Source organism: Neopelma chrysocephalum, unplaced genomic scaffold, assembly GCF_003984885.1.
Source record: "Neopelma chrysocephalum unplaced genomic scaffold, ASM398488v2 Primary Assembly neopelma1_96687, whole genome shotgun sequence".
Taxonomy (NCBI): Eukaryota; Metazoa; Chordata; class Aves; order Passeriformes; family Pipridae; genus Neopelma; species Neopelma chrysocephalum.
Genome location: NW_020925332.1, coordinates 836,784 through 864,160, shown reverse-complemented (window position 1 = coordinate 864,160; position 27,377 = coordinate 836,784). Strand labels below are relative to the sequence as shown.

General features: G+C 41.2%; 1 protein-coding gene across 8 annotated transcripts; it reads left to right on the top strand.

Annotated features, from left to right (window-relative positions):
- MELK (maternal embryonic leucine zipper kinase) lies at positions 1–27,123 on the top strand. Of its 8 annotated transcripts, none has more exons than XM_027709070.1 (18): positions 1,502–1,875; positions 2,167–2,252; positions 2,697–2,813; positions 3,278–3,421; positions 4,880–4,948; positions 6,019–6,111; positions 7,172–7,270; positions 9,944–10,012; positions 10,549–10,647; positions 11,597–11,683; positions 12,902–13,021; positions 15,405–15,551; positions 16,223–16,448; positions 18,157–18,247; positions 18,690–18,861; positions 21,247–21,350; positions 22,458–22,631; positions 25,772–27,123. In XM_027709070.1, exons 1-18 carry the CDS (start codon positions 1,686–1,688, stop codon positions 25,773–25,775), a joined length of 2,091 nt encoding a protein of 696 aa, XP_027564871.1. In that variant the 5' UTR covers positions 1,502–1,685; the 3' UTR covers positions 25,776–27,123. The 8 variants fall into 8 exon arrangements, with proteins under 8 accessions (XP_027564876.1, XP_027564871.1, XP_027564870.1 ...); XM_027709069.1 differs by having other exon boundaries at positions 22,458–22,669; XM_027709075.1 differs by lacking the exon at positions 1,502–1,875 and adding an exon at positions 1–138 and having other exon boundaries at positions 22,458–27,123.
- The last annotated feature ends 254 nt before the right edge of the window (positions 27,124–27,377 follow it).

Below are 27,377 nucleotides of genomic sequence, written 5' to 3'. Positions count from 1 at the left end.
TACACAGAACTTCTGACTAAGCATGGAAAGCAACCTCCAGTAAGGTGGGATTCCAGGACATTTTCAGCAGTGCCGGGAAGCCAAACTCTGTGTAGCTGTGCCTGCAGAGAACTGTCCTTTGGACAGCCAGAACTCAAGGTGAGCAGAGCTACTGATTTTGGCACTGCAATTCAGTCTTTCTTACTAAGTCAAAGTAGTACTCTTTACTTTCCCCCTTACATCTCTCACACTTTTCCCCTCACATTCCCTAGACTTTTTCTCCCCTCACTTTTCTCCTACTTTCCCTTTCATGTTCTTCATGCTTTTCCCCTCACATTTCTCAAGACTTTCCCCCTCTCGTTTTAGCACTTTCCCATTCACATTTCCTTGCTCTTTTTCTCTCCTCAGGTTTTCTGTCCTTTTCCCTCTGATGCTGGCCACCATTTCCCCTCATGTTTCTTTCACTTTCCCCCTGATGTTTCTTTCATTTTCCCCCTCTTTTTTTCATTCATGTTTCCCACCCTTTTCCCCTCACATTTCCCAAACCTTCCCCTTTGCGTTTCTCATAATTTCCCCCTCACACTTTTTTCTGCTTGTTTCCCACCCTTTTCCTATCCCATTCCCTGGCCTTTTCCCCGTGCATTTCCCCTCATGTTCCCCACTTTCCCCCTTCATGTTTCTCACATTTTCTCCCTCACACTTCCTGCCCTTTTCCTCATCACATTTCTTGCCTTTTTTCCCCTCATGTTTCCCACCTTTTCCCCTCACATTTCCTGGCTTTTCTCTCCTCCATGTTTCTTATGCTTTCCCCTCATGTTTCCTGGCCTTTTTCTTCCCTTACATTTCCCACACTTTTCCCCTCATGTCTCCTGCCCTTTTCCTCTCACATTTCCTGCATGTTTAAATTAACTGACAGACGAGATTACAGACTGGCTTGTGGGTTTTGCGCGTACAGAGCAAAGCTGCAATACTGCATTAATGAGCCTGTTGTCTGTTAATGGCCATCTACACAGAGGGGGGGACAGTGACCTCTCCGCCTGTCCCGTGCTGCTCCAGGCCAGAGTCATGCCTGGCCGTGTCCAGGGGCCCTCACCAGCAGGCCGCGCAGGGTGCCGCGGCTGACCGGGCCTGGGACGGGAGGGGCCGCGGAGCGCGCTGGGAGGCTCCGTCTCCCGCGCCGGCAATCCCGGCTGCCATCTTGTGCGTGGCGACAGCCCCAGCAACGCGGGTCCCAGTGCAGCCTCAGGTGGCTGCAGGCGTGGATGCGCTTCCTGAAACGTACAGGTGCTGTTTCCCGTCTCTGCAGGGACCGTTCGCGGCCGAGGCCGCCCCCCCTTTGCTGCGAGCCGGGAGCTGAGACCCTCCCACCGTGGCGGCATCCGCTCGCTCTCGCCCTTCCTCCCGGCACGCCCCTCCCATCCCCGCCCGTTCCGGTCCGGCAGCGTGAGGTGATTGGCTCCTCGGGCCCGGCAGCGTGAGGTGATTGGCTCCTCGGGCCCGGCAGCGTGAGGTGATTGGCTCCTCGGGCCCGGCAGCCGGAAGCGGGAGATTTGAACGGTAACGGGCTCCCGAGGCGACTGCGCTGCGGGGTCGCTGCTCCCAGCGGGGTTGAACTTGGGAGTCTCTTGGTGGCACCGCCCCGGGGACCGGGACTCGCTCGCGCCTGTCACCGGATAGCCCTGACGGGGTCCGCCTCGAACTTGCCCATGAGAGCAGCCGCCCTCCCCGGGGCCGCAGCCGAGCCGCTTCCCGTGCCCGAAAGCGCGAGCGCGGGATACGATCTCTCCTCTCGGGAGCTGAGAAGAGCTGCCTGGCCCCCTGCGGGTCGCAGAATGGCCGGAGGTGACTATGCGGAAGTTCTCAAGTACTATGAATTACACGGAACAGTCGGCACAGGTGGGCTCAGTCTGGGAATGCAAACAGGTGGATGTGAGGTGTTCGCCCGCCTGAGTGTTTACCTGAGCAGAGATTAACTGTTTCTGCGGAGGCTGTGGATCGTATTTCCAGGGTGTATTTTGCGAGGCAGAAGTCTGGAAATGTAGCTGGAAGGTAGTGGAGTGATCACTTTTTCTCCTAACAAAGGTGCTGCATGCTGTGCATATGGGACGTGCTCCAGGGCGATTGAGGTCACAGGTGAGAAAGCTTGTTGCCATGCAGAGCTTTACACATCTCTGTTTCAAATTCTAGGTGGGTTTGCAAAGGTAAAACTTGCGCGGCATCGTCTTACTGGTGAAAAAGTTGCGATAAAAATTATGGACAAACTTGCTCTACAGGTAAGTGAAAAGATACTTCTAAGTCGGTAACGTGCTGTTCCTGTGGAGTTCTTGGGAACATGGGTGCAACTGTCTCTGTGGGCTGGTGGTGGATGCTGTAGGCTTGAAAGAATGTTAACAGAGCACCACAAATTCTGTGCCCTCATGTGGAGTGGGCAACATTCTCTGGCTGTAAAACTGAGGGAGTTATAGATTTAAATAATGAATGACAAAGTAAATTACAGTAATTCAAACACAGTGCTGATGAGAATAGTAGCAATTGTACATCTGCCACTTGGGGCTTTGCTGTCTAGTGTGTGAGCAGTGACAGAGCTGGAGCTGCTTGAGTTTGAGCAGTTGGACTGTGTGCTGTGACATTTAATGTTGTGCAATAGTCTACTTACTGTGATGTACAGGCTGTCAAACTAGTTGGCAATTTCGTAGCTTGTCGTTGTGTTCTCTTAGGATGATTTGCCTCGTGTTAAATTAGAAATTGATGCCATGAAGGACTTGAGTCACCAGCACATTTGCCGGTTGTATCATGTGATTGAGACACCCAAGAAAATATTCATGGTTTTAGAGGTAAGAAACTGTATTTCTGCTATGACAAAGGTCCCTGGGTTTAGCTATAGCAGCGGATGGTAACAAAGTCCAAATGAAACAATTCTTAGAAAGTCCTCTCAATGGCAAGTGTGTCCAAGGTGCCATAGTTTAAAAATAGAGCTGGCAATATGTTCTGTCCTAACTAACTTTAATTCCCATCTCATGCTCCAAAAACTAGCACCAATAAGATACACAGGACCCCATAACTCCCACAGAGTTGTCACCTCCTGGGCAGTTCCTGTTGCCTGTGATGTTAAAGTGACATGTCTATAGCAACACATCGGGCAACAGTCGGGCTCCTGGGCTTGTTGGGCCTGTTGCAGGCTGGCCTGGGACACACTTGGGTGCTGCTGGGATAAATCAGAGGGAAAGGAAGAGTGCTTTCATTCGTGTTTAGATTTCATGACTATTCCAAACGTTTTCTTTCTCCTACCTTCGTGCAGTACTGTCCTGGAGGAGAGTTGTTTGATTACATAATTTCTAAGGACCGCCTTTCCGAGGAGGAAGCTCGTGTATTTTTTCGGCAGGTTGTTTCAGCAATTGCTTATGTGCATAGTCGAGGATACGCCCACAGGGATCTCAAACCAGTAAGTCTGAACAGTAGTCAGATTTGCACAAATAATAATGAAGACCCAGTTTTATTTCTCAATATGGAGCAGGTTTATCTAACATTTTATCTAATGTTTACTGAAAGAGCACTATTTCTACTTGATGCTTTGTTCCTCAGCTGAGCTGGATGTGTCTGTATCTGAGGAAGGAGCTTCCTCTGAAAGAGAAGCAGAAGAGTGCACTCCAGTTGAGACTGGAGCAGACACAGATCTGATTTTGGTGCTTAGGCATTCCTTCTATCCTCTTTATTTCAGCTTGTACCCAGAGAGAGTTGTTATGCTTCCTCTCTGTTGTGCAAACTGTCATGCCCAAAGGAGAATGGTGACCCCCACAGCTTAAACGAGTGGAGTCTTCACAGGGCACAGGGGGAGGGACATGCCACAGGACCTGTGGCTTTGCTGTCACTGCAGGGTTTAAGTGTGGGTTTAGGGAATGGAAGCCTTGAGACCATTTCTCTTTGAAGGGGTTAGAAGTTTGCATGTTTAGAGACGGTGGCAATTCTGAGAAAAGCAAATTCTTGCTGTACAAGCATTTTACTGGGCAGCTCATGAAATCATTGTCTCCAAAGAACTTCTCCCCAAGGAAAACCTTCATTGTGCCTCTTGGAAGGAGTTGTCTCGTAGCTGGAGTGCTGACAGATTTATAGGATCATGTCATACCTTGGGTGGGAAGTGACTTCTAGTGGCTTCTGTTTGAATCTGTTACTCGAAACAGCATCAGACTGAGCTTCTTGGGGCTTTATCCAGTCACATCTTGGACCTCTCCCAAGGATGAGGCACAATGTCTCTGCTTTCTTCCTTATGAAGAGAAAGGGTTTTCCTTAGTTCCAGTCTGATGCCTCTTGTCTGTCATCATCCCACCACATGCTGCTGTGGAGGGGCTGACTCTGTCTTCAGGCCCCCCCTTGAAGGAATTAAAAGGCTGCTATGAGGCCTCCACTGACGCTTTCTCACCCACAGACTGTCTCTCCCTCAGGCTCTCCTCGCTGGAAAAGCACTCCAGCATCCTTGTCAGGCTTGTGCCTAACCATGGAGCTTACCTTAGTTTGATGTCTTTCCTGTGCTGGGAGGTTGGGCAGAAACTTGATGGGCTGTTCTTGCTGTGCTGAACAAAGGGTGAGTCAGTTCCCCTACTCTGCCAGCTCTGCTCCTTTTCATACCATCTGGGATATTGCTGGCTGCCTTTTCTGCCAGGGCAGGCTTCTGCCTCACACTCAACTTCCTGTCTAGCAAACTTCCAGGCCCTTCTCAGCAGGTAGGAGCTTGTATTCCCTGTCCAGAATACAGGACATATTCATTAACAACTGGTCAAAATCTCCAGAGGAGAGGTCTAGGTAAATTCTAGCTGCTAATGGCAAGAAGAAATAATGTGAAAGGAAATGTTTCTGGAATGACTTGGGTTACAGAAGAATTCATTATTGCTTTCTCTTTTACTAGGAAAATTTGCTGATTGATGAGGAACATAACCTGAAGCTGATAGACTTTGGACTTTGTGCAAAGCCAAAGGTAAGAGTGTCAGTTGCTCTCACAGAGCAGAGCTAAATCAGCTACAGTGCACACATAAGAACTGCAGATGTAACTTCAACGTGCAGTGCAGAGCCTTGCATTGAATTCGAGCTGTTTGTCTAGTTGTTGTCCCATTGCTGATTTCTTGGTGGAACCTTAACAGTGTGAGAAAGCAGTAACCTGCATGTTCTGAGCAGAATTTCAGATCACTTTCTCCTTTTATACTTCATCTTTTATCCCAATCTAAGGCAGAGATCACCTTGTGTGTGTAGAGTACCTGCTTGTACTGTAAGAGTTATGTTGGTGTGCATTTTTCCCCAATAAATTTTGATGGCATGTGTCTCTGTGTGGAGATTGTGGATCAAATCAAATAGATTCCCCTTACATTTACAAAGCCTCTGGATCCATATGCTTGTACAGAGTTGTTTTCCAAGTTTAAAGTTGATTTCTAGACTGCTGCTCTGTCAGCTTCACCTGCAAGGTGGGTGCTTGTAAGAAACAATTTAATGGGAAGAAGGTCTTGCCTGACCCAAAGTCCTCAGATTTTTTTAGCTGACTCAAGTTAGAGCACCTTGCAACCACTGTCTTGATGATAGAATGTCATCTTACTCTGATCTACTTAGAACAAAGCCCAGGCAAAGTAATTACATGGTTTTAACAAGGAAGCATTTTTTTGTGGTTCTTTATGAAGTTATTGCATTAAATATTGGTATAAATATCCAACCAGCCTCATGCCCAGTAGCTCTTGGGTCACTGCTTCCCAAGTTCCATCTCTTCTCTTCGTGGTCATGAAAGGAAGTATTCCTATCGGAGGAGGAGCTGCAGAAAAGACTAGTGGGATAACATGGGAATGGGCAGCTTGGGATCTCCATGTTTGCAGGACACTCATGGCCGTGAACAGTTTTTGCCTCGTGAACCCATATATTATGCCAAAGCAAAATATAAGGTGGATGTAGACAGACAACAGAAGAAAATAAAGCCTCTGAGGCCTCTTAATATGTTGTTGCTAGAAGACACCATCTGTGTCAGAGCCAATGCTTCTGTGTCATTGGTTTCCTGTCTTGTTCTAGGGTGGCCTTGATTACCATCTGAACACATGCTGTGGAAGCCCAGCTTATGCAGCACCAGAGCTGATTCAGGGCAAAGCATACATTGGCTCAGAGGTACGTAGCACAACTGTGGATTAGGGTGTTTTTTTTCCTGCCTCCTTTGTATTTAAAGGTGATGAGGTTGAGATACATTCCCTTGATGTCTCTCTTCAATGCCACTGGATAATGTTGCCTCGGTGGCCCTCAGGAATAGCATATCATGCTCTTAGCCAGCTGGCTTGTTCGTGTCTGACTAATCCTTCACTGTCTCCAGGTGTTACTCTGTGTTTTAGTGCCCTACAACAAGTAACTTATACTCCTTCCTTCTACATTATTTTAAGCAGCAATTTGTTAATTATTCAACTCTTGTTGTGAAATTTTTATGCAGTCTCAGTGTCTTGTGTACTTTACCTTTAAATTTGTGTATGAAAACTTGCTCTTTGTACTGTGCAGTGTAGAAAAATTCGAGAGAAGAAAAACTGTGGCATTTATCCAGCTTTGATTCCATGTCTGGAACATTAGGGCCCGCTACTTGCCTTTGTAAATCCATCCAAAATGCTGAAATTGCAATTCACTCAAACTTAACTGGCTCTACTGTTGGGTGGAGTCAGTCTTTTTTCCTTTACTGCCCTTTGCAGCACTGTCCCTGTCCTCTAAGTCTTGTTTTCTTTTTTTGTTTTGTTTTCCATGAAGTAAGTCCTTCTCAAACCTCCTTTTGCTTTATGATTGAAGTATGAATTACAGTATGAGGCACATGGACCTTGTCATGACTATACAGAAAAAACAGAGGGGCTTTAAAGCTGATCATAACTGTGCTGATAGGTGTTGTAATCAGTAATACATTTCAGTACAAAATCCCTTCCAGTGAGTTTGATTTCATTTTTGCTTGAGACATCCTTGTAGGCTGAAGGTAATGCAGCAATTTGGTGACCTAAGGAGAGGATAATAGTTTTACCAGTGCTCCAGCTTGAGTGAATTGAAAATTCAATTCAGGTTGTGTGCTTTCACTTGGAATGTAAAGACTTAGGGAGCCTACTTTTAGCGAGTTGCATGTGCCAAAGAGAGACAGTGTTACCTGTCTCTAAGCCATTTTAGACAGATCAGGTTTGTGAACTCTCACTCTTTTATTTTTTAGGCAGATATTTGGAGTATGGGAGTACTGCTGTATGCTCTGCTGTGTGGTTTTCTCCCCTTTGATGATGACAATGTCATGGCTGTCTACAGGAAGATACTGGTAGGTATTGATGGTGCTAGAATACATGAGGAACAGGCATCTCTAAGCATTATGAGAGGCTTTTGCCTTCTGATGACAGAACCTGTTGAGCTGTGCTTTGGGCAAAAGGCTTATTTGTGGAATTTTGTTATGCTTTGTTACTTTTCTGATCAATATTTTGTGGATTTGTTTCTGTCTTCCATCAGCCTTTGCAGGACTCTAGACCGGTCCTGTGATACGGTAGAAAACTGAGCTTCAGTAGAAGAATTTTCTTGCTAGTGGCCCAGATTTTTGTATCTGAGCCTTTATCTATCTTCTCCCAGTATTTTATGGTTTACCAAAAATATTGTTCTTAAATGTTAGCTATTCTCATATCTAGGAAAAGCAGGATTCTGCATCTGCTCTTACACTTTCCTCCTCCTAAATGAATTGAATAAATAGTAAATTATATAATTAAGCCATTGGTTCTGTTTCCCTGTAAACTCCTCTTGGTGTGGCTAAACAGATGCTGTTTCTTATCACACATGCACATCTGCCAGCCACTTCTGAGCTGCCATAAAATCTGTGTTGATAAAGCTTACACTAAGTGAGTGGGATGAGGAACAGCAGTGTTCAGTATGGGCTTTGGGTTCATCTATCTCGTTCTCCTTCTCTCACCCAGAGTCTAGTATGTTTAAACTCCCCCAGAAAAACTCCTTGAGAATGTTCAAGGGCTACTTTGGCAGGAGGCAGCTGACACTACTCTGCAAGGGAGGTATATTTAGCTAACAGTCTGGTCTCTATGAAGCACCAGACTAGCTCATCAAAGAGTGTGGCTTTTTATTCTGGAATTGGAGCGGACTTAAATACCTGGATAGAAGATCCCTAGGAAGCTTGGTTTGAGTGGTTGGAGAGAACTTCAAAAAATAAAAAAAGGGAAAAAGAAGGAAGCAAGGGCTTCAAAGAGGTTGTGTAAAGATGCTGATGTTTAGATGAGGTGCCATTAAAATTACATGACTTCCATACTCACATAGTCATAGAATATCTTGAGTTGGAAGGGAGCTATGAAGTCCAACTCCCTCCTTCTTGCAGGACTACCTAAAACTAAACCACATGAGTGTTGAGGAGTGTTAACCAAATAATGCTAGTGTTGAAGTGTGCTGAGACAACCGATGAGGTTTTAAGGTTTAGTCTGGGAGTGGTCAAAACCCAATCATGTCACAGGTGTTAAGATGCAGTCTTACTATTTCCACTCCAAATTTGTTTCAGTTTCATGTGGCTATGAACTGGAAATTGCTTGAAATGAGAATACTTACCCACTGTTCTGGAATTTGATTTCACACATTACAAATCCTGAAATTTATTGTAATCTCAATTTGGACCAGTTGCTCCAAGTCAAATCTGCTGTTTTAATCTAATTAGAATTGTATGACTTACGTGCAATGTTTCTTTCCTCAGAATGTTCCACCTCTCTTCATTTGGGAATACTAGAATGAATGTCTTTTGAATGAAAAATCAAGTTGTGGTGTAAATTCTGTAAAAAACCCTTATATCTGGTGTGATCTTATGCGCCTGGTAGATATTGCAACCTATCCAGCATTGCCCATAGTCCAGTAGATGAGAATTGTTTGTTACATCATTTTCTGTAGCAATATATTAAAAGCCTATCTCCTATTGGCCTTTTTAGCCACCAACGCACTTGCAACAAACGTGGGTAGAGCCCTTCCCAAATCTTCGTTCACGAAGCCCAGCCTTGATGATATTAAAAGCAAAATGTAGATTACATACATTACTTAGTTTCAGAGTAAAACTGCATTGTGAAACAGCCAACAAACTATTCACAAATAACCTATTAGTAGGATCTGTAAAGATGTAAGCTAAATTCTTTAAGCTGTGATGTCAAAGCAGTACATACTCTGCTTAGAAATGCAGGCTGCATATAATGCAAATGTTTTTTCATTGAGGAATTTGTCTGTAGAAAGAAAACTGCCATGACAAAATGATAAGTACATTATTTGACAATGACTGTTTATTAATTTTATTTTTTTGTCAATTTTCATTGAGAAGTAAATGATCCTTGATGGTGAATTTGGTTTGGTTTTTAGCCACTGTTATACCTCACCTCTGAAAGCTGTTTTCAATTTTCTTCTAATTGAGAATTAAAGAAAACCAACAGTAAATCATTTGATTGAAAAAAACTTACCTCTTAGACCTGTAACCTTTCTCCTGTCTGCAGTATAAGATTGAACTTTAGCATTAGATTTAACCTGTTCAAAAAAAAGAATATCTTAATACTGAGGATGGTGTACTTCTAGTGTCTGAAAAGTATTGTTTTCAGTGAATTTTCACATTTCAGAGTGCTAATATCAATCATTCATACTCCAGCATGTTTGCACTTCTAGAACTTCAGTATTGACTTGATACAATGAACAAAGGCAATGGATAAAGGAGCAGGTTAGCTGCAAAAGTGGGCAGAGATGGAAGTTTCAAACAAGCTGAATGGGTCGAAACTACAGCTGGTGATTCAAACATGGTATTTTCCTTACTAATGCAGCTGGGTTTTAGTACTACCATGATGTTTATTCAAGTCATTCTTAAAGCTAACATGTTCCTGCTATTCTTTTTTTTCCGGGTACAGATGTTACTATCATCCAAGTACTTTAGCAGTTCCTTCTGAGATTCAATGTTAGTTCTTAATCCTCTTCTTTTCTGCAGAGAGGAAAATACAGTATTCCAAAGTGGCTCTCTCCTAGTAGTACACTGCTCCTTGACCAAATGCTGCAGGTAAAGGTATTGTTTCTGTTGCATAGGTCTATAAAGTACTATTACATAGGTCAAAACATTACATCACTGAAACATTTAAAAAGCATTCAGTGTTTGAAAGAGGAGTTTAATTCTTATACATTTTTGAGGAAATGATTACCATTGCCTTGGCTCAAAAGTATTTGAAAATGGAAATAATTAAACAAAGTTTAAATGATTTAACAAAGTCTTTGAACAGCTTACTTTTGGTTGTTCTTAATGTATTATAAAAAGAAGAGCTCTTTTGTAAATGAAGGTAAACTTACTAAATATGTATTTGGGCTACACCTAGGGAATGTAGTCAATGCTGTATAGCCCTGGGACATCTATTGTAACTTGCCAGTTTCTATAACTGTCCTTCACAGCTCATGTCTTTGAGTGTGAGCTTCCTTTTGGTGGAGTTCTGAAACAGTATTGGTTTCCATTTTTACCCCTAGCCACCCATTCTGTGTAGAAGACTAATTATTTTTTCACTTCTCCACAACTTAAGTATCACTTTGATTTTTATTGCCCACCAGGTTGACCCAAAGAAGAGGATTACAGTCAAACACCTGTTAAGTCACCCTTGGCTTATGCAAGGCTACCCTGATGCTGTTCAGTGGCAAAGTAAATATCCAGTAAGTACTCTGGTCAGATGAATATTAAAGTGTTTAATGTAATCTTTACTGGCTTATTACCATCCTTACAGTATGGGGGTGTGAAGGCATTTCTTCAAAGATGAACTTTGAGATGGCCATGGTTCCTTTCTGATTCTTTAACTGTCAAAATATTATTATTTGCTCTTGATTTCTCTTGTGGAGAAATTTCAAATGTTTTCATCATATTCTGCAGCTGAATCTGCAAAATAACTGAATTCTTATAAAAATGTGAAGTATTTCTTCATATAAATGACCAGTTCCTTCTCCAGGCTGCTTGATCTTTGTTTAAGGTGTAAAACACAAATATTCTGGAGAGCATGCTAAGACATGATTATGGTCTATCTTATATGTAGTCCTCACTGAAAATATGAATAAAAAATTCAATCTCATTGAAAGAATATTTGTGCTGTCTCTCTGTCACTTGTTTTACTTGTGTGAGAGATGAAGGCAGAGGAAAAAAACCAAAATAATCTAGTTGTCAGCAGAAAGTGCTGAGAAGTTCCTGTATGTTGGCAGCCAATGCTTCCCATTGTCACCAGATGCCACTGTTTCTCTACATAAAGAAGAGCTTGACAGTATCAGTGCTACTAGCTGGCTCTGGAAGAGATATGCATGTCTAGTGGCTTTGGATATTTATGGACAGATGAAAGAACAGCCTCTTTTCTAGTAAAAAATCTCACCTCTTGTTGGGTAGCTTACTTGAATTCACAAGCTCTCACCTGTGAGGGGCCAGGCTTGAAGTTGTATGACTTTTACAGTCTACTCCCTACAATGTTTAGTTATGATGCTGAACATTTGAAAGACAAGGTCTAAAATCATCGTTGACTATTGATTCAGCCCACTGGGTTTCATGACAGTGTCACTGTGAGGTGTGGATTATGAGACAACTTGAAAACCTCATGTTTTAATATCCATCGTGTTCTTACAGCTGGGACATCTTGATGAGGACTGCATAACAGAGCTTTCTGTGTTTCACGAGCAGAGCAGGGAGACTATAATGGAATTAATAACAGAGGTAAGGAGTATATATCATAATTTACAGTAATTAATGATGGTAAAAAAATTTACTGTGTTATCAGATACTGTGTTATGTATTCTCAAGTATGACATTTTAAATACTTTGCAGATTTAAGGAGCCCCTGCAGAACTAGAATCTGGCTGTAGCTTGTAACTACGGTTCTGAAGTTCAAATTTGTTTATTTCTTTTTATCGTTTTATTGTGCTCATGATGTTTCCTAAATCTTACTGTTATTTCCCACTATGGTAAAATCCTTCTGAATCTCTGAAAGTTAAAGTAGATTTACAGAAATTTATAGTTGAACAACAGATGCCATTTGCTGGGTTAGCTCTTTGCTTTGAAATGGTTCAATAAGTAGCAGGTGAAGAAAAAAAGAGAAAAATATCAGAGCAACACCGAGGTAGACTACAAAATTTGTATTTTTTGGAGTTACTATTCACAGTTTTTTAAAGGTAGGGAGTCACTTTTGACTACAACTGACAAAAGTTGAACTGACTGCTTCTAGAAGAATTGTGCAAAGGTTAGCAATAACATTGCAAGCTGTAGAAGAGACTTAAAGCACGATGCATACTCCAGCTTTTACCTGAATCTGAAAATTCTTCCTTAAAATTGAATTTTTAGCTTCTTTGTGATTGTTAGCAGTGACAATAGTTTTGCTTTTTTTTTTTAACAGTTGGGTTTCCCACGTAACTGTAGCAGAAGCAGACTTTAAAACTGTGTGTGATGCTTACGATAGATTAGTGGAGTCGATGCTCCTTGTTTTTCAGTTACAGCAAATGATCAGAATAATCCATCTACATGGGGAAAAGTCCTTCCAAATAGCTTTGTGATATTTGCATAGTCCTTTACTGAAGGACTTCTAATCCCTTATAACTAATTCAAACTAACTGTATATGCTGCAATCAAATCTCTGGTTACTAGGTTTGCCATTCACTTGAGTAGATAGATCCTGGTCCCAGCATTAGTTTCCGTGCTGGCGCATGAACTGCAAACTAACTTGCAAAGAACGTCCATAGTGCCTGTTTCATGATCTCAGACACATAAAGTGAATCACCTGAAGTCTGAAATTACACTGTGATCCAACATTAGGGTTGCACATCAGGTGGAAAAACTTGCAGAGACACAGACGTTTTCAGAAGGCTGAGCTTGCCTCGTATTTGCAAGGTTTCCAAAGAGGAGATTAAAATACTCTTTTTTTTCTCCCTGTCTTGCCAGTGGAAATATGACCAGATGTCAGCAACATACCTCTTGCTTCAATCCAAGAAGGCTCGTGGCAAGCGTGTTTGTTTAAGGTTTCCACGTCCAACACAGCATGGCAGAACGGCAGACCTCAAGGTAAGCTTGAGTTCAGCAGGATAGCATCCTGGTTAAAACCCTGCTCTGCATTGACAAAGCTCTGCCTGAGGAAACATGCTGGTGCTCTAAATATCATTAAGAGAACATATATGCAGTCAGCCAAAGTCTCGATCTTTAAACAGTTGAGTCTTATTAACACGATTTAGCAGCTGGGATGCTTCTATGGATTGGCTTTACTGGAATAGCTCTGGCAGGACACAGTGCATCGAGTGCTGCACAGAATCCCTCTTCGGCTGCTCATGTTAATGGACCTAATCCCCTGTTGTCTGGCCTGTGTGATCATTCCAGATCTTGTTCTGTGATGACTAACTTCTTACTGCACTCCATGTTTCTCTCTATATATTTTTGTACCTTGGGTTGCATTTCACATGGCTTAGTAAGGAAAATCTGAAATATCATGGCATGTCACCTGGGCAGCCTGCTTTGAGATGACATGGGCACTATGTGAGCTGTTGGTCAGAGAGCCATTCCTTCCTCTTCTGTTTCCTTTGGGAACATAATCCTAGAGAGGACCCTGTTTATTTTGAGTAAAGGAAACATGTTGCTGCTATTTTTCTGATGATTGGGATTTTCAAGCGGTTTTGTATATCTTAAGGGAGTTCCTATTCCTGTAGTTTGATGGCAAAGTGCACATAGGGCACTTCAGAAATTGGCCAAAGTTGCTAAATCGCTTGCAGTGTTGTGTATAATATGCAGCTATATGTGCTGTTGGTGATATTTGTCTGTTAGACAAACTGAGAAGCACTCAGTGGAATCTCAGACTTACCATTAGCCATTCCCCCTTGAGCTGAGGCATCTGTGTGAAACTGCTTGAATGTGCTGTTTTCTGTGTAGAGGCAAGCACTCAGGAGAAATACTTTCTTATGTATCTGATTCAGTTGTGTTTAAATCATTTCAGTTAACCCATACAGCTTCTTTGAGATGAGAATTGTAGGATTGCTAGAGCTGTGTAACAGATCATGAATCATAAGTGTATCTCAGGATGCATAATGTGACTTCCATGATCATGGTAGGTTAGTCTTCTACACTCCAATGGTTAAATGGAGGTTCTCTAGGTTCAGTTGCGCTGATACTGTGAAGTTACTGTATCTCTAGTGATGTCCTAGGTAAATTGGTCTGGCAAATGCTACTAACATATGCATTACGCCTTCCCAGGTGATGGTGGGGGATTGCTGCACAATACAGCAATCCATTAATCCTCCAGCAGCACTCAGGACACATTTAACTTGCTTGTGTGTAGGTGCTGTGGGTGAATATCAACTGAATTTGCTGAAACACCCACCTAGAAGAGCTCTCTAGCTGGACCTGGTCTAATGTGAAAACAACCAAGCAAACAGAATCTTTAATTTAGGCATTTCTGAATTTGGTGGCACAAGCTTGTACGCAATACTTCTTTATTTCAAGCAGTTTGATGTTGAAGGATATTGCAAAAAATTCACCGTGCCATGAATTTTATCTGGAACACAGTAGCCCAGATATCCCAATCAGGCATTCATGTTGTAATGGAATGTGATTTCAACTGCAATATCAGGCTCCTAGATTCTTCCCTGTAGTTAGCTGCCCTCTGGTAAGGGCTTTTGACTAAATCATCATGGTAGGTCTGGCAGCACACCATGGAGCTCTGTCTCTATTCCAGTAGCAATGAGAGATCTGTTCACTGTGATATCCTTGATCATAGGCCAACAGAAACTTACCTGCCAGCGGAATGTAACTTCCTAAAATGGTAACCATTCCAGCCAAGGGCTGCCAAATGACTGTGTGCAGTTTCGCTGAAATACTATGGAACAAATCATCGGGAAGAGTTTCCTGAAAATAACAAAAGGTGTTGGAAACTAAGGATACCTTGATATGCATCTGATTGTATGTGGTGTGAGCCATGACGGTTAGCAATCTTGGCTGAAGTTATCAATTCCTTGATTTAGTAAATGACAATTTTTTGGGGAGCTACCCATCAGATGAAAGGTTCCACATGCTAGTTCCAAGTATGTTTTGGATATATGTGTTTACCTTTATCCAGCCCCCTTTCAAACTTTGCTCTATTCTTTTACTATTAGGATTTTTGGTAAAAAGAGGTTGTAGTCCAAACCTTGAATTCAAAGGTGGGTATTTCTATGAGTTGCTTCTCTTCTTGACACAGGTAATGAAAGGTGACTTGGCAATGATGCTTTGAAAATAGTTTCACATCTGCTTTTGATACAAATGACAAATCCACAATGATGATATTAAAACTTAGGTCACCATCATGGGAACTTCCATTATTAGGAACTTAGAAAGATATTAGATTTAGATTTTAATGGTGCTTTTCTGATGAAATTCTACTTCTAAGCATGCAGTGGAATCTCAACTGAATCTTTCTTTTCAGTCTGAAAACATTGTGGTGTGTGAAGACGTGCCAGACTGCAGTGGAATGCCATGCACGTTTGGATCCATGGAATTTTCAGATACAGCTTCACTGTTTAAAGAACCTCCTTTAGAAGAATTTATTCTAAATACTCATGGAACAAAACAGGTGTTTGATAAACTATTCGTAATCCAAAAACAATCTCATTGAACATAGAAATTATTCTATATTTAAATGTTTGGTGGACCCTAGCCAAGATGAGGTACAAACTGAGTAATGAGGTGTTTTAAATATATAGGCTGAACATATGTTGTGGCTTCCTCTAGCTGTAGGTCATGATTGATTTTTTTTACAACTTGACATCCAATTTGCATAAAATTAGCATCTAGAAAATGAGTAAATGAGGATTTTAAAACTGAACAGAAAAAATAAAGTGGAGCGAACAAGGTCTCGGAGCTAGGCTAGAGCTGCACAAGTCTCCGAAGAAGTGCAACCTGTCTGTATTGAACAAGAAAATCCAGTGAAGCAATTAAAATTTTACTATTAAGCCAAATGAAAATTCTTAGCTGTGTTTCAATGAGCTGGTCACTAACAGTTTTAAATGAGCAAACAAAAGAGTTTAGAAAAGCAGATATAGTAGTGGCAAATTACTCAAGAACTTTATTAGCAAGTTATAGAGGGAATCAGAAGTATTGAAGAGTTTTTAACTATTTTGCTCTATAGGCAAGCATTGTACGGTATTTTTAACCTGCTTCAGAATTTCCTTTTCTGTAACATTCCTGAAAATGATCAGAATACCACAAAGGATGCCTCTTTTCTTTCTGTTACATCTTTTGTAGCATTCAAAGCCTGATGCTCAATTGGATGACACGGAATTCACGCTGTCAACTCCAGTGACACAAAAAGTGGCATCAAAGAAGCATAAAAACAAAGAGAATGTAGAGACAGAGTCAGCTTTAAGAAATAAAATGCCCTTTGCACTTCCTGCTCCAAGGACTCCTTTTGCGAAGAGTCAGATTGAGACACAGGAACAAGCCGTACTCCCTCACACTCCTGCCTTCAAAGGTACATGGAATGTAACTAATGACAGCTTAGAACATATACGTGGTGTGGGAATTATTGGAATTCAAATATGAGCACAATACTTGTGCATCCAACACATCTGTTTCTGGATGACTTCTTTTGCCCTATTCACCATCTTGATTTTTCTAGTACGTCTGGTAGGGTGCTGCAAGAGTTTTAACCATGCATCAGGGCATGTTACTTCTGTGCTAATTACAGGAGTCATTACTGCTCACAATATCACATGTGAGTGCCTTTTGACACGCTCTAACATGGAGCTAAATGCTGTGTTCCTAGAACTTGCACCTGGTTCTACTTTTCCGTGAAGGCTGAGAACACAATTTCCTCAGGACTCCAGTTTTCCTTTGTGATTACCTTAAGTGAAAATAAAGGTACACTTTTAGTCATCTGCTTTTATTGCTGCTTCTAAGAGAAACCTAACTTTTGGATTTCTCATAGTTGCATATCAGCATTTTCACAGGAACAGTCCATTGTAGCAGGGAAAATACTTCTGTTAACAACATTTAGGTCTTGCGGCTGTGCAATAAACCTCAGAAATCTGTCTACATTATGTCAGCTTTTCTGAATTACCACATATTTCAGTCCTCAGCCTATCTAGTCACGTACATGTCCTGTATATACATTACTGTTTCCTTCAATGACTACCATAGAAGTTTTGGTGTTGATACTGTAAATGCTATCTCTGTCCTTCAAATGCCAAGTGCTCCTTGCAATAGGAGAGGCGTCTGTTCCAGATGCTAAGGAATATTGTGCAGGAACAGTAAGTCCTTGCAGTCTGATTCAAGGAATAAGGGATCTTGGACCTACTGCTGTTTAATGTCATCCTTCGTAGAGGGTTTAAACAATTGCAATAAAAAGACTAGTCTTTCATGAGTTTATCTTAAGATTGTATGCGATAATGTGAAGTCTGACATCACGGTAAGTTTAAAAAGCAAAATAGGTACTCTCTGAAATGGGGAAGGCAGAAATACTGTTTTAGCTCATTTATTTAGATTTTTGATTATTAAACTATGAAAGCTAATTCTTTGATGCATTGAAAAATCTTTGATTCAGGAAAAGTATTAATACTTCCCTAGAAGTACAAAAATGGAAGTATTCATTGGAAATTTTGAGGTTGTCTGGGATCAGGTGCAATTCTGTAGAAAGCTGAAACTTTGAACACTGAAGTTGGGTTTAATTGTGCCAACTCATTTGGTGACTATTTCACTTAGTGTTTTCTCCTGCACATTCAAAACCATGCTCTGCAGACATTGACTTTTTAGGCTGCTGTGTAAGATCTACATCATGTATTAAACATGGCTATATAAACTTACACCCTTTGTATAAGGGAAATGGATCAGTGAAGAACACAACTATTTGATGCAGTGGATTGCTCAGTATTTATTGTGGGAGCAGTGGCAGAGCAAGAAAGCAATTCGGATCCTGAAATTCCTAATATTGAACTGCATTTCCGACTCTTAAGGTTTGACTTGTAGAGCCCTGGGGAAATCAGTTGCAGTTTTAATTTGTAGAATAGAGGTAGTACTGTTGTTGTATGAAAAACATATTTTATCATTTTGAAAATACAGACCTGAGATAGAAAAGGGATCTGATTTTTGAAATAAATTATTAATAATGAGAAATTGTTGCTGAAGAAAAGAAAATCCTTTATGCAAAGACATACCTGTTTGGCTTGGATGCTTTCTTTCAGAGAGCCAGTTCACTGCAGTCACCCCAATTAAACCCACAAACCTGACAAACACAGATGAATTCACAGCAGCTGAGGTTCTTCCTGAAAGAAGGTAAGTGTCCAGTTATTTGTGTACACTCCTGATTTAGAGCAGGACTGCCTTAATCCATGTGCTGCCTAGGAAGCCTTGTTACAGCAGCAAGCAGTAATTTCTATTCTCTTGGTAAAAACCTCCCTTAAACCTCTTTCTACAGTCACTAGAAAACACTGATGGTACAGAAAAGTTTTAAAACTATGTAACTCAATTATCTTTAGGATATATTCCTATTTTCCATAATGTGAGTTCCTTCTTATCCAGTTCTCCAGAGGACTGCAGTTTCTAGATACATCTCTGGATTTAAACCTTTCAAACTTTTGAACAGAAACTCCTATAATATACTGCACTGGATTTGATTTTTTTGTTCTGGCATGTCTGGTAGTATTTTAGTGACATGTCCAAAATACTTAATTTTTTAACACTGAGAGAAAAATAACTGATTGATTTGTTCATGTAACAGATGTCACTCAGTGGAATTAGATCTCAACCTAGGTCACGTGGATAGCAGCCAAAAGAAGAGAAAAGCCAAAATATTTGGAAGTCTTGAAAGAGGCTTAGATAAAGTGATCACAATGCTTACGCCAAGCAAGAAGAAACGATGCACTAGAAGTTGTCCAAGGAAACGTAAGGTATGGTTGCTGCAAAAGTCTTACAGGAGAACAAGTATTAAGACTAAATTAATTATATATTAATTATTATATTACAATTATTATTATTATTATTATTATTGAAAACATCCAATAGCTTCAGAAATGGTCTTGTGAAAGCTTCTGTGACCTGTCTTGCCTGCTTTCTATAGTAGAGTGCTCTTATTGCATTGTTGTTAACAAGACAATGCCCCAGTTTTTACAGTGAGACATCTTTTAGTCTGGACTCAGGCAAGTCATCAGATCCAGGTAGGAGTTTTGCCAGTGCTGCTTATAGCCCATCTAAACCAAATGTGAAGGAAGCAGGATGGTTTTAAAAGAGCCCTAGCTGACAGTTTTTCATGTTATTTGTAAAAAACCAATACTGCTAGCTGTCCCACAGAAAAATGCTAACCTTCCTGGCTTAGGTTTCTGTAGCCCAAAACCAATATGTCCATTCTGGGGTCATCTTTAGATGTCTAGGGAATCTGAAATTACAGTTAGATCCTAAATAACTACACCTTGTGAGAGAGTTTCTGACAGTGTCCCTGTAATTTAGATTGTTTAGGTTTCGATGTCACTGCATTCAAGCTGGTTGGCTATTTATCCTTTAAGTAGCCATAGAAAAAGCAGTTCCTCAGGCAGTGTGTTGCACAGAACACTTTAATATTTCATTAATAATTTGTTCTTACTGAAATGACTTATGAGGTTAATATTAGCTGTGTGGAATACACATCACATGGCATTGGCATGATACTATTGTAGTGAACAGGACAATCATTTGGTGAAGCAGCAGCAGTGGCAAATGAGGTCAGTCTGGGTGTGAGCATCAGATCGAGTTGTACAGGAGGATTTCTGAGCCCAGGGACACCCAAGCAGCAGCTCCAAGCCCTGGCAGGACCCAGAAGCCCTTAGCAGGCAACCAGGTGTAGAGAAGCAGTGAGGGAGATTTAAAAGCTCTAGGGAGCACAAGTGAACAGGGTGGACAAACAGGACATGGTGCAGCAAAGGGATGTGGTGCAGCAGTTTGCATGGCACTTTGCATGGGCAGAGTGTGTGGGGAGGGTGCTGTACTCTGCAAGTAGGTGAAGGTGGCAGAGCACTGGAACAGGCTGCCCTGAGAGGTTGTGGAGTATCCCTTTCTGAAGACATTCCAAACTCACCTGAACACATTCCTTTGTCACCTGCTCTGGGTGACCCTGCCTTGGCAGGGATGTTGGACTAAATGATTTACAGAGGTCCCTTCCAAACCTAGCTATTCTGTTATACATCACTCAAATGCAACATGTATACTTCAGAAGCTATACAAGGAGGAATTTGTACTTGAATCTGTAGGCAACATATTTGAAAAATGTGATTACCACGAAAGAACGCAGGTTGTGTACCAAGGAATAAGCAGTTCTGCAGAAGCCAGTGATGTGTCCCTTCAGTTGACTGGCTGCTGGGACATCTATTGCACAGTGAGAGTTGTCTGTCAGTCACAGGACCATTTTGTGCTTTGCATCCTGTGTACAGGGAATTCAGCCACTGTATTCCAGTTGGAAGCTTTTCCAAGATGCACTTGTCCGAGGCAAGGTGGCAGTCACACAAGTTCAGGACATATGTTGGGCTACAAACCTGACCAGCCCATTGTACAGGAGTCTTGATTGGGCAAATAGACCAGGAACCTGAGCAACTAGAAGCTAGATATTCTAAATGCGTTTAGCCTCCTGCCTCAGTTTCCCTTATCTATAGTATATGCAAAATTCCTGATGAATTCCTGAAAAATTCTAGAGATGCTAGAGTACAGCATGGCAAGACAGGACTGTATTTCAGTGTTACAGCGCTTATGTCAGGGAGTTGCATACATTTTAGTCTGAATAAGAACCTCAAGAACCACGCTTTGACTTTGCATCCTCAACATATGTTCATTTCTCAAGCTGTTTTACAATCTTGTCTTCTCTTGGCTGCTTTTGTGACTTCAGAAGCTAGATAGGACATGTTGGTATGTTACAATTGGCATGTGCTTTCTCTTGTTACCCGCGGGTGTCCGCAAGTTGTTCAAGAGTTCACTTAGTGCATAAGCTCTTATATGAAGTACTAGATGTGAACTTTACTTATAACAGTAAATTTTTTAGTAGTAAGTTACCTTTTCTCTTTCTACATGAAAAGCAGCGTGGTGCTGTGCCTGTTCCTTGATATTGGAAGCACTCAGTCTCAGCTCTAGGCCATCTCCCGGCTGTAGGGCACGCAGCAGGGTGATGGTTTGGGGAAGTTGAAGCATTTGTCACAAAGATTAGCTGTTCTGAAACTTTCTTTGTGAAAACATTTTGCAATGTCTTTGGTTTTAGGAGAGATATTTTTATTGTTTTATTCCTCTAATTGTTTTAACAAGCTGATTACTTTTAGGCACACTGCAATGTTACCGTCACTCACCTACTGAATCCAGACCAACTGTTGAATGAAATAATCACCGTTCTTTCAAAGAAGCATGTGGAATATGTTCAGAAGGAGTAAGTGTAAAATATGATGGCTCCAACTTAGATTTGTCTAAATAGTTGTTACTCCAATCTTTGATAAAGAGAAGTATTTAAACTTACTTTCTTGGCACCACTGTAAAATAATCTTATAGAAAATCTACAAAGCACTACATTAATGTGTGCGATAAAACTTGTTGACACAATGCAAAACTATGTTAAGTGAGCTCTAGCAGATCTCTTTGACCAACAGATATCAACCAATAATAGTGAGATAATTAAGGCAAAATTCACATCAGCTTGTGTCTCACGTGAAATTTTAAATACAAAAAGTTTGCTTGGGTACAGTCACATGACCAAATGGGACAATTTGGGAAGTAACTTACTAATTTTTTAACCCTCATTCTTGGCAGTTAAAAGACATTAGCCTTTAGCCAAGAGATCAGTATAGTTTAAAAGCTGTGCAGAATCTACACACCGTTGGGTGGATTAATTTGTAGGGTTTACCAGCTAGACTAAGGCACTGATTGGTTAGATTGGTTCTTACTTCTGATCAAACTCAGTGTCTGTTTCCTGAGTACCCAACACGTGAAATAAACATTGTGGGCACTTTTCAATATGCATTTTCTCAAGTTCTTGAGTATTTCAATGATGGGCATTGTAAAACATCAGAGTATACATCAGCCTCTGATGCATTCCCAAGCTCCGAATCTGGAGGGATGTTGGATTGCACAGCAGCACCTTCTCCCTTTGTAATGTTTCAAACTGTGCATTCAGATTTTCCTATTTTCACACCAGCTAAGCTGAAACAACCAGAGATAAGAGTGGTCTTGTTTAGGAAAAACATGGGAACTTTCCATCATTCCAGCTCTGAGGATGAGTGTCTGTGGCTAGCAGGGGTTCCTGTGGCTGGGTAGAACATTGATGCTGAACGCCTGGTCCTTGGGCATAATGATAACAATAGTACTCTGATAATAAAGTATTCACGAAGCTCTCAGTTGACTAAATTGTGGGTTGTTTCCCAATATTCTGAGTAGCAATGGGATACTTTTTGTAAAGTGGTTTTATTAATTTAAAATTGCATTGCAAAACAAACATTAAATGGTTCAATGATTATTCTGTTCTCCTTTTTGTTTTCTACAGTTATACCCTGAAATGTCGAACACGGTCAGATTTTGGTAGAGTAACTATGGAGTTTGAGTTAGAAGTGTGTCAGCTCGATAAAACTGAAGCAGTGGGTATTTGGCGACAACGGCTTAAAGGTGACGCCTGGGTCTACAAGAGGCTGATGGAAGACATCTTATCTAGCTGCCAAGTGTGAGTGGCAGAGGCTTTTATCATGATGTTTTGGAAAGGTCTGTTCAGAGGAGTAATTCTTTGTCACAGTCACAGATATATTTGAAAAATCTGTCATATTTCTTGGGTTTTAACCATCCCTTTTTGTACATATGCCTTCTGTACGTTTCCTTTATTAGGTTCATAATAAATGTTCTGCAACTGCAACTTTTCTGAAGCAAAATTCTGTAAGCTGTTCCCTCTCATATATTTTTCACATATCTGGGTTAAAAAAGTAGTGGTGTTTATGTGCTGAAGCTTTTTGTGCTATGTCTTCAGTTATCAAGTGCATGTGGCACAGAAATAGTAATTTGCATAATTCTCTTGTCTCTGCTTAAGTAGGATTTATTGAGATCATTAACTAAGTCACAGCTGTGGTTCCCAGAGTTACACTATATGCTCAGTGTTGTACAAAATAGGACTGGCTTCAATAAACGTGAAGTCAAGAGTGCTTGGATTTAAACTGTGATCTCATATAAAGTGTTGCTGTATCTCATTACAAAGCCTCAATGACACTTAATAAGCCTGTGCACTTTCTGATGCTCTCATGTTAACGTGATGATATAAGGATCGCTGAAGAACAACAGCACCTTTGAACTGTTGGGAATGGAGAAGGCATTTGTCACCCTGGCTGTCTACAAGGAATCCAGTGACACCTTTAACAGAATTTAAGCACCAGAAATAAAACTCTAAATATGCAGAACAAGAAAGGACACCTAAGAGGTGGCTGGGGGGTTGGGGTAATACCCTTAGAAAATGGTGCATGTGCTTGGGCTGTCTGTTGTGTGGATTGTTTATTTTTGCCTTTAGCTGTGCTTCAGCAGCAACCACATCTGGCTAAACCCAAGCGACAGCAGTGGGAAGACACATGTTGAAGCCCTTCTGTATGCAAAGACATCCAGTAATACCTAGACAAGTTGACAGCGTGCTGCAGCTTTTTCTTAAACTACCTGGAGGCAACTGGCACATGCTGCATGTAAAGCCCACGTTATTGCCCCTTAACTAGAGCCTGAGGCACATCCACACAAGGGTTAGGTGGGTGGAGGGCTGAGCATTGTTGAAAACTTGCAGTGACAGACATGAGATATGGCTGGTAATGAAAGCTGTCTGCTTGTTTTCTGTGACCATTACTGCAGGAACTGGAGGGGGTATTTTGTGTCTACCGAGGTAGAAGTGTCCCTCAATGCTTTTTTCCAATGCCAAGTTGTCAGTTTACTGCTTTTTAGACAGGTAAAGGAACAGGGACATTTTTAGTGGTTTTCAAGAAAAAGTAGGAATACTTGCAAGCAGGGAGAGCAAAGAGAAAACTGTTGCTCTTCGAAACATTTCTGGTCAAGAACCTTTTAGATGCAGAAGGGACTAGAAGGAAAAGAGGGACAACGTGAACAATGACGCAAGTCCACCTGACAGAGGGTAAGAGAGGTTATAACAAGAGTCAGGGTTGGTCGGTCATGTTAATTGATAAGGGGTGTGGAACGTGGTTGTGTTCACTTTGGAAAGGTTATCTAACTGAGGACCTTGTCCAATGGCATAGAAAGGAAAAGGGGCAAAGTCAGAAATAAAAAATATAGGGATGCAAACCTGACAGGCAGTCCTGCAAGGAGAAGGGAGTCAGACTTGATGATCCTCACCAGTTCCTTCAACTCAACGTATTCTATGATTCTGTTCAGTGACAGAAACAATAAATGCTGTCAGTCACAGCGAGTGGAGGGGCTTTGGGAAAACTGCAGCAAACTGGGACTTTGCAGCTAGTGAGACTGGAATCCCAAGGGTGGGGGATGTTGGGGGGAGTCAATGGGAAGGTGCCAGCTGATGGGGTGATGCTCAGGGGGCTCAGCCCAGTGCTGGCTGTGGGACAGAGCATCTGCATCGCCCCAACCCACGTTGAGTGTGGGTATTCCCAGCAAATGTGAAGCTGGACCAGCAGGTAAGCAGGAGGCCTTAGGTCTGGGCAGGGGTGTCAGGTGGGCAAAGACTGCGTGCTGGTTTTGGGGGGACACACAAGCCTGGGGTGTGCCCATGGGGCCCATGTGTGAGTGCTGCATGCTTTCAGGGAGCACTGGGCTAGACCAGAGGGCATAAAGAGGACACATATACAGTCAAGGTACAGGCAGTGTTCTGAGGTACTCTTGGCTGTGCTTATGCTAGAGGAAACAACTATGCTCTTGACATTCCTTAACTGCTAGTACTGAAGTGTAAATGGTGATGCCCACACAGTGTAGGAAATCTCCCAAGTGGAGTGTGACTGGCACATGAATTAAAGGTTTGTGTTGCTAAAAGCACAGCTAACCTATTGTTCTAATAAATTAGTGCTTAAAACTTCATATCAGCATTTAAATACTTTTGGTATTCCCAGCTGCAACATGACACTCCTGTTTGGTTTCTGCATGCTGAAATTCGAGTTTGCTAAATATCAGTTGTAAATCAGCTGCAAATGGTGGAGCAGCCAAGGGTTGTAGCTGATGTGTATCTGGAGTGCTGCAGTATTGCGTGAGCTCTGGTTTTCCTTGCTTTCTTTTTTTTCAATACAAACTTCTCCTCAAGAATTTGGCTTCTGTCTGGAACTTGATCAGAACTGAAGTGTAGAAGGGCTGATTGAAGGAGGCATATTGATAACAGTCTCACTAATGAATAGCATGCTATATGTTTTAAATCACCAATCACAACCGTGAAGCCCAAGGGCTGAAGAACTGAAACATTCAATTGCCTTTGCACTCCTTGAGTTTTAAATTCAGGAATGACTACAGAAGTATCCTGGAACACCCTAACTGCCACTGCTCAGAAGCACATTCTGTGTAACTATCTCCTCCCTGTGGTGACAAAACTGATGTTATGAATGCACAAATAGTAATTAAGATGTCTTCTTCATTCCCTTTAAGGTAAAAATCACTGATTTAATTCACATTGTCTTACAAGCTGATGTGTGAAATAAGGTGCCTCTTCATAGGCTACCATGTCGACTTTTTTTGCTAAAATTCCTTGCTGTGAATGCATGCCATCTGGTGATAGGAATCAGTGAATGTGCAAGAACAGGAATCATTAGTGCTTTTTTTTTTTTAAAGTAAACTGCTGCTACTTGGTCAGTAATTGTTTTTACTGAGATTGATGGAAATCTATTTCAGCTGACTTCAGGTGGAACTCGGAGAAAAAAACCAAAGATGAATAGATGAAGGAGCTATGTGGATAAGGAGGTGCATGGGTTGTGTGCCAAGCTTGTGGAAGTCTGCACAGAGGAACAGAGGGCCTGAAGATTTGTTTTCAGGCAGCCAGGTTGTACATCACATGTATCAGTCTTGAAAGCATGCTTGGTATGTACTAACCTCTCTCCCTTGGCTAGCAACCTCTTTGAGAGTCTAAACTCAGCTTACATTCATTATTATGCTGGTTTGGGCTGGGATTGATTTAATTTCTTCCCAGGAGCTGCTACAGTGCCATGTTTTGGGTTTAGCATGAGGATAATGTTGAGAACACACAGATGCTTTACCTGTTGCTGGGCAGTGCTTAACCTAAGCCAAGGACTTTGCAGTCCTGGGGGCACAAGGAGTTGGAAGGCGGCACAGTGGGGATAGCCGACCCCAAATGACCCAGTTGCCACTCCCAGATTCCAAGTACCTTGGAAAAGCCATCCAGGTTCACCTGAAGGCACATTGGTATATTTTGTTTGGTCAGATCTTAGTGTTTAAGTAGACTTGAACAAAGCAACTCAGTTTCTGAAAACCTGTTTTGCTTAGTGAAAACACTAAGCTAAAATCTTAAAACTTAGAGACTAAGCCAATTTTCCCAACATCAGAGATACTGAATAAACCATAGTGACTTCTTCTGCATGTCCTAGGAGTAGGAGGGACAATTGCACATTGGTAAATAACACTGTTGTATCTTGTGAACAATGTATGCAGCATCATTCACATGGATACTTGACAGGTTAGAAAAATATATATGGCAGATTTACTTATTTTTGTCAGTCAGATTTACTTATTTTTGTCTAGTTAAATAATGTAGATTTGGACACCCTGTGAACTGTTCCTTTTGTTTAATGTAAGGGCTGCACTTTGTTAGAGAAAATGAAATAATCCACTGTCATTTTTGTTTTTATCATATTAGGGTTTTGGCAGACAATTTGTTCAGTTTCCAATATTTAGTTATTTATGTGCTACTAACTAGCTTTGCTACATTCCCTAGAGAAAGCTCCATTAAAACTCTTAATGTGACACTACATATTTTTAGTAGATTAGAAAATAGTTGCAATTTTAATTTAAATTGAAATGACTGTGTAATGGCTGGACAGATCACTCTCAGATCCCTAGGGCTCTTAATTGTAATTCTCCATTGTTTCTGTGCATAAATTTTCTTTTTAAGTGCTCATTCTGAAATACTTAACTAATTTTTTTGAATGTACTGTACTCATTTAATAGTTTTTTTATGGTTAACAACTTCATGATTAAACTTAAATGTTAAATATAAGTGGTGGAAATTATATGCCTAATCAAGTGTGGGGAAAATAAAGTGTGTTTATATCTTGAGATGACATTAATTTAAGGACCTTTTCTTTGAAGAAGGAAAGAGAAAGGGAAAAATATCCTACTGGGAGTAATGGGCAGATTTCATTGTGTGTCTGTAGCAAAGGAGCAATAATCGTAATGAGCAGCTCTTCTTTAGCCCTTCCTACTGCCTCCAGTCATCGTGGCATTAAAAACACTCTTTACCCAACAACTCCCCAAAAAGAAATCA

Bases quoted from the DNA above. Each gene is read 5' to 3' on its own strand.
- MELK (XM_027709070.1), top strand. From the start codon at position 1,686: ATGAGAGCAGCCGCCCTCCCCGGGGCCGCAGCCGAGCCGCTTCCCGTG. The intron at 15,552-16,222 runs GTGTTTGATAAA...CATCTTTTGTAG, and splicing joins ATACTCATGGAACAAAACAG to CATTCAAAGCCTGATGCTCA. The intron at 21,351-22,457 runs GTAAGTGTAAAA...TGTTTTCTACAG, and splicing joins GTGGAATATGTTCAGAAGGA to TTATACCCTGAAATGTCGAA.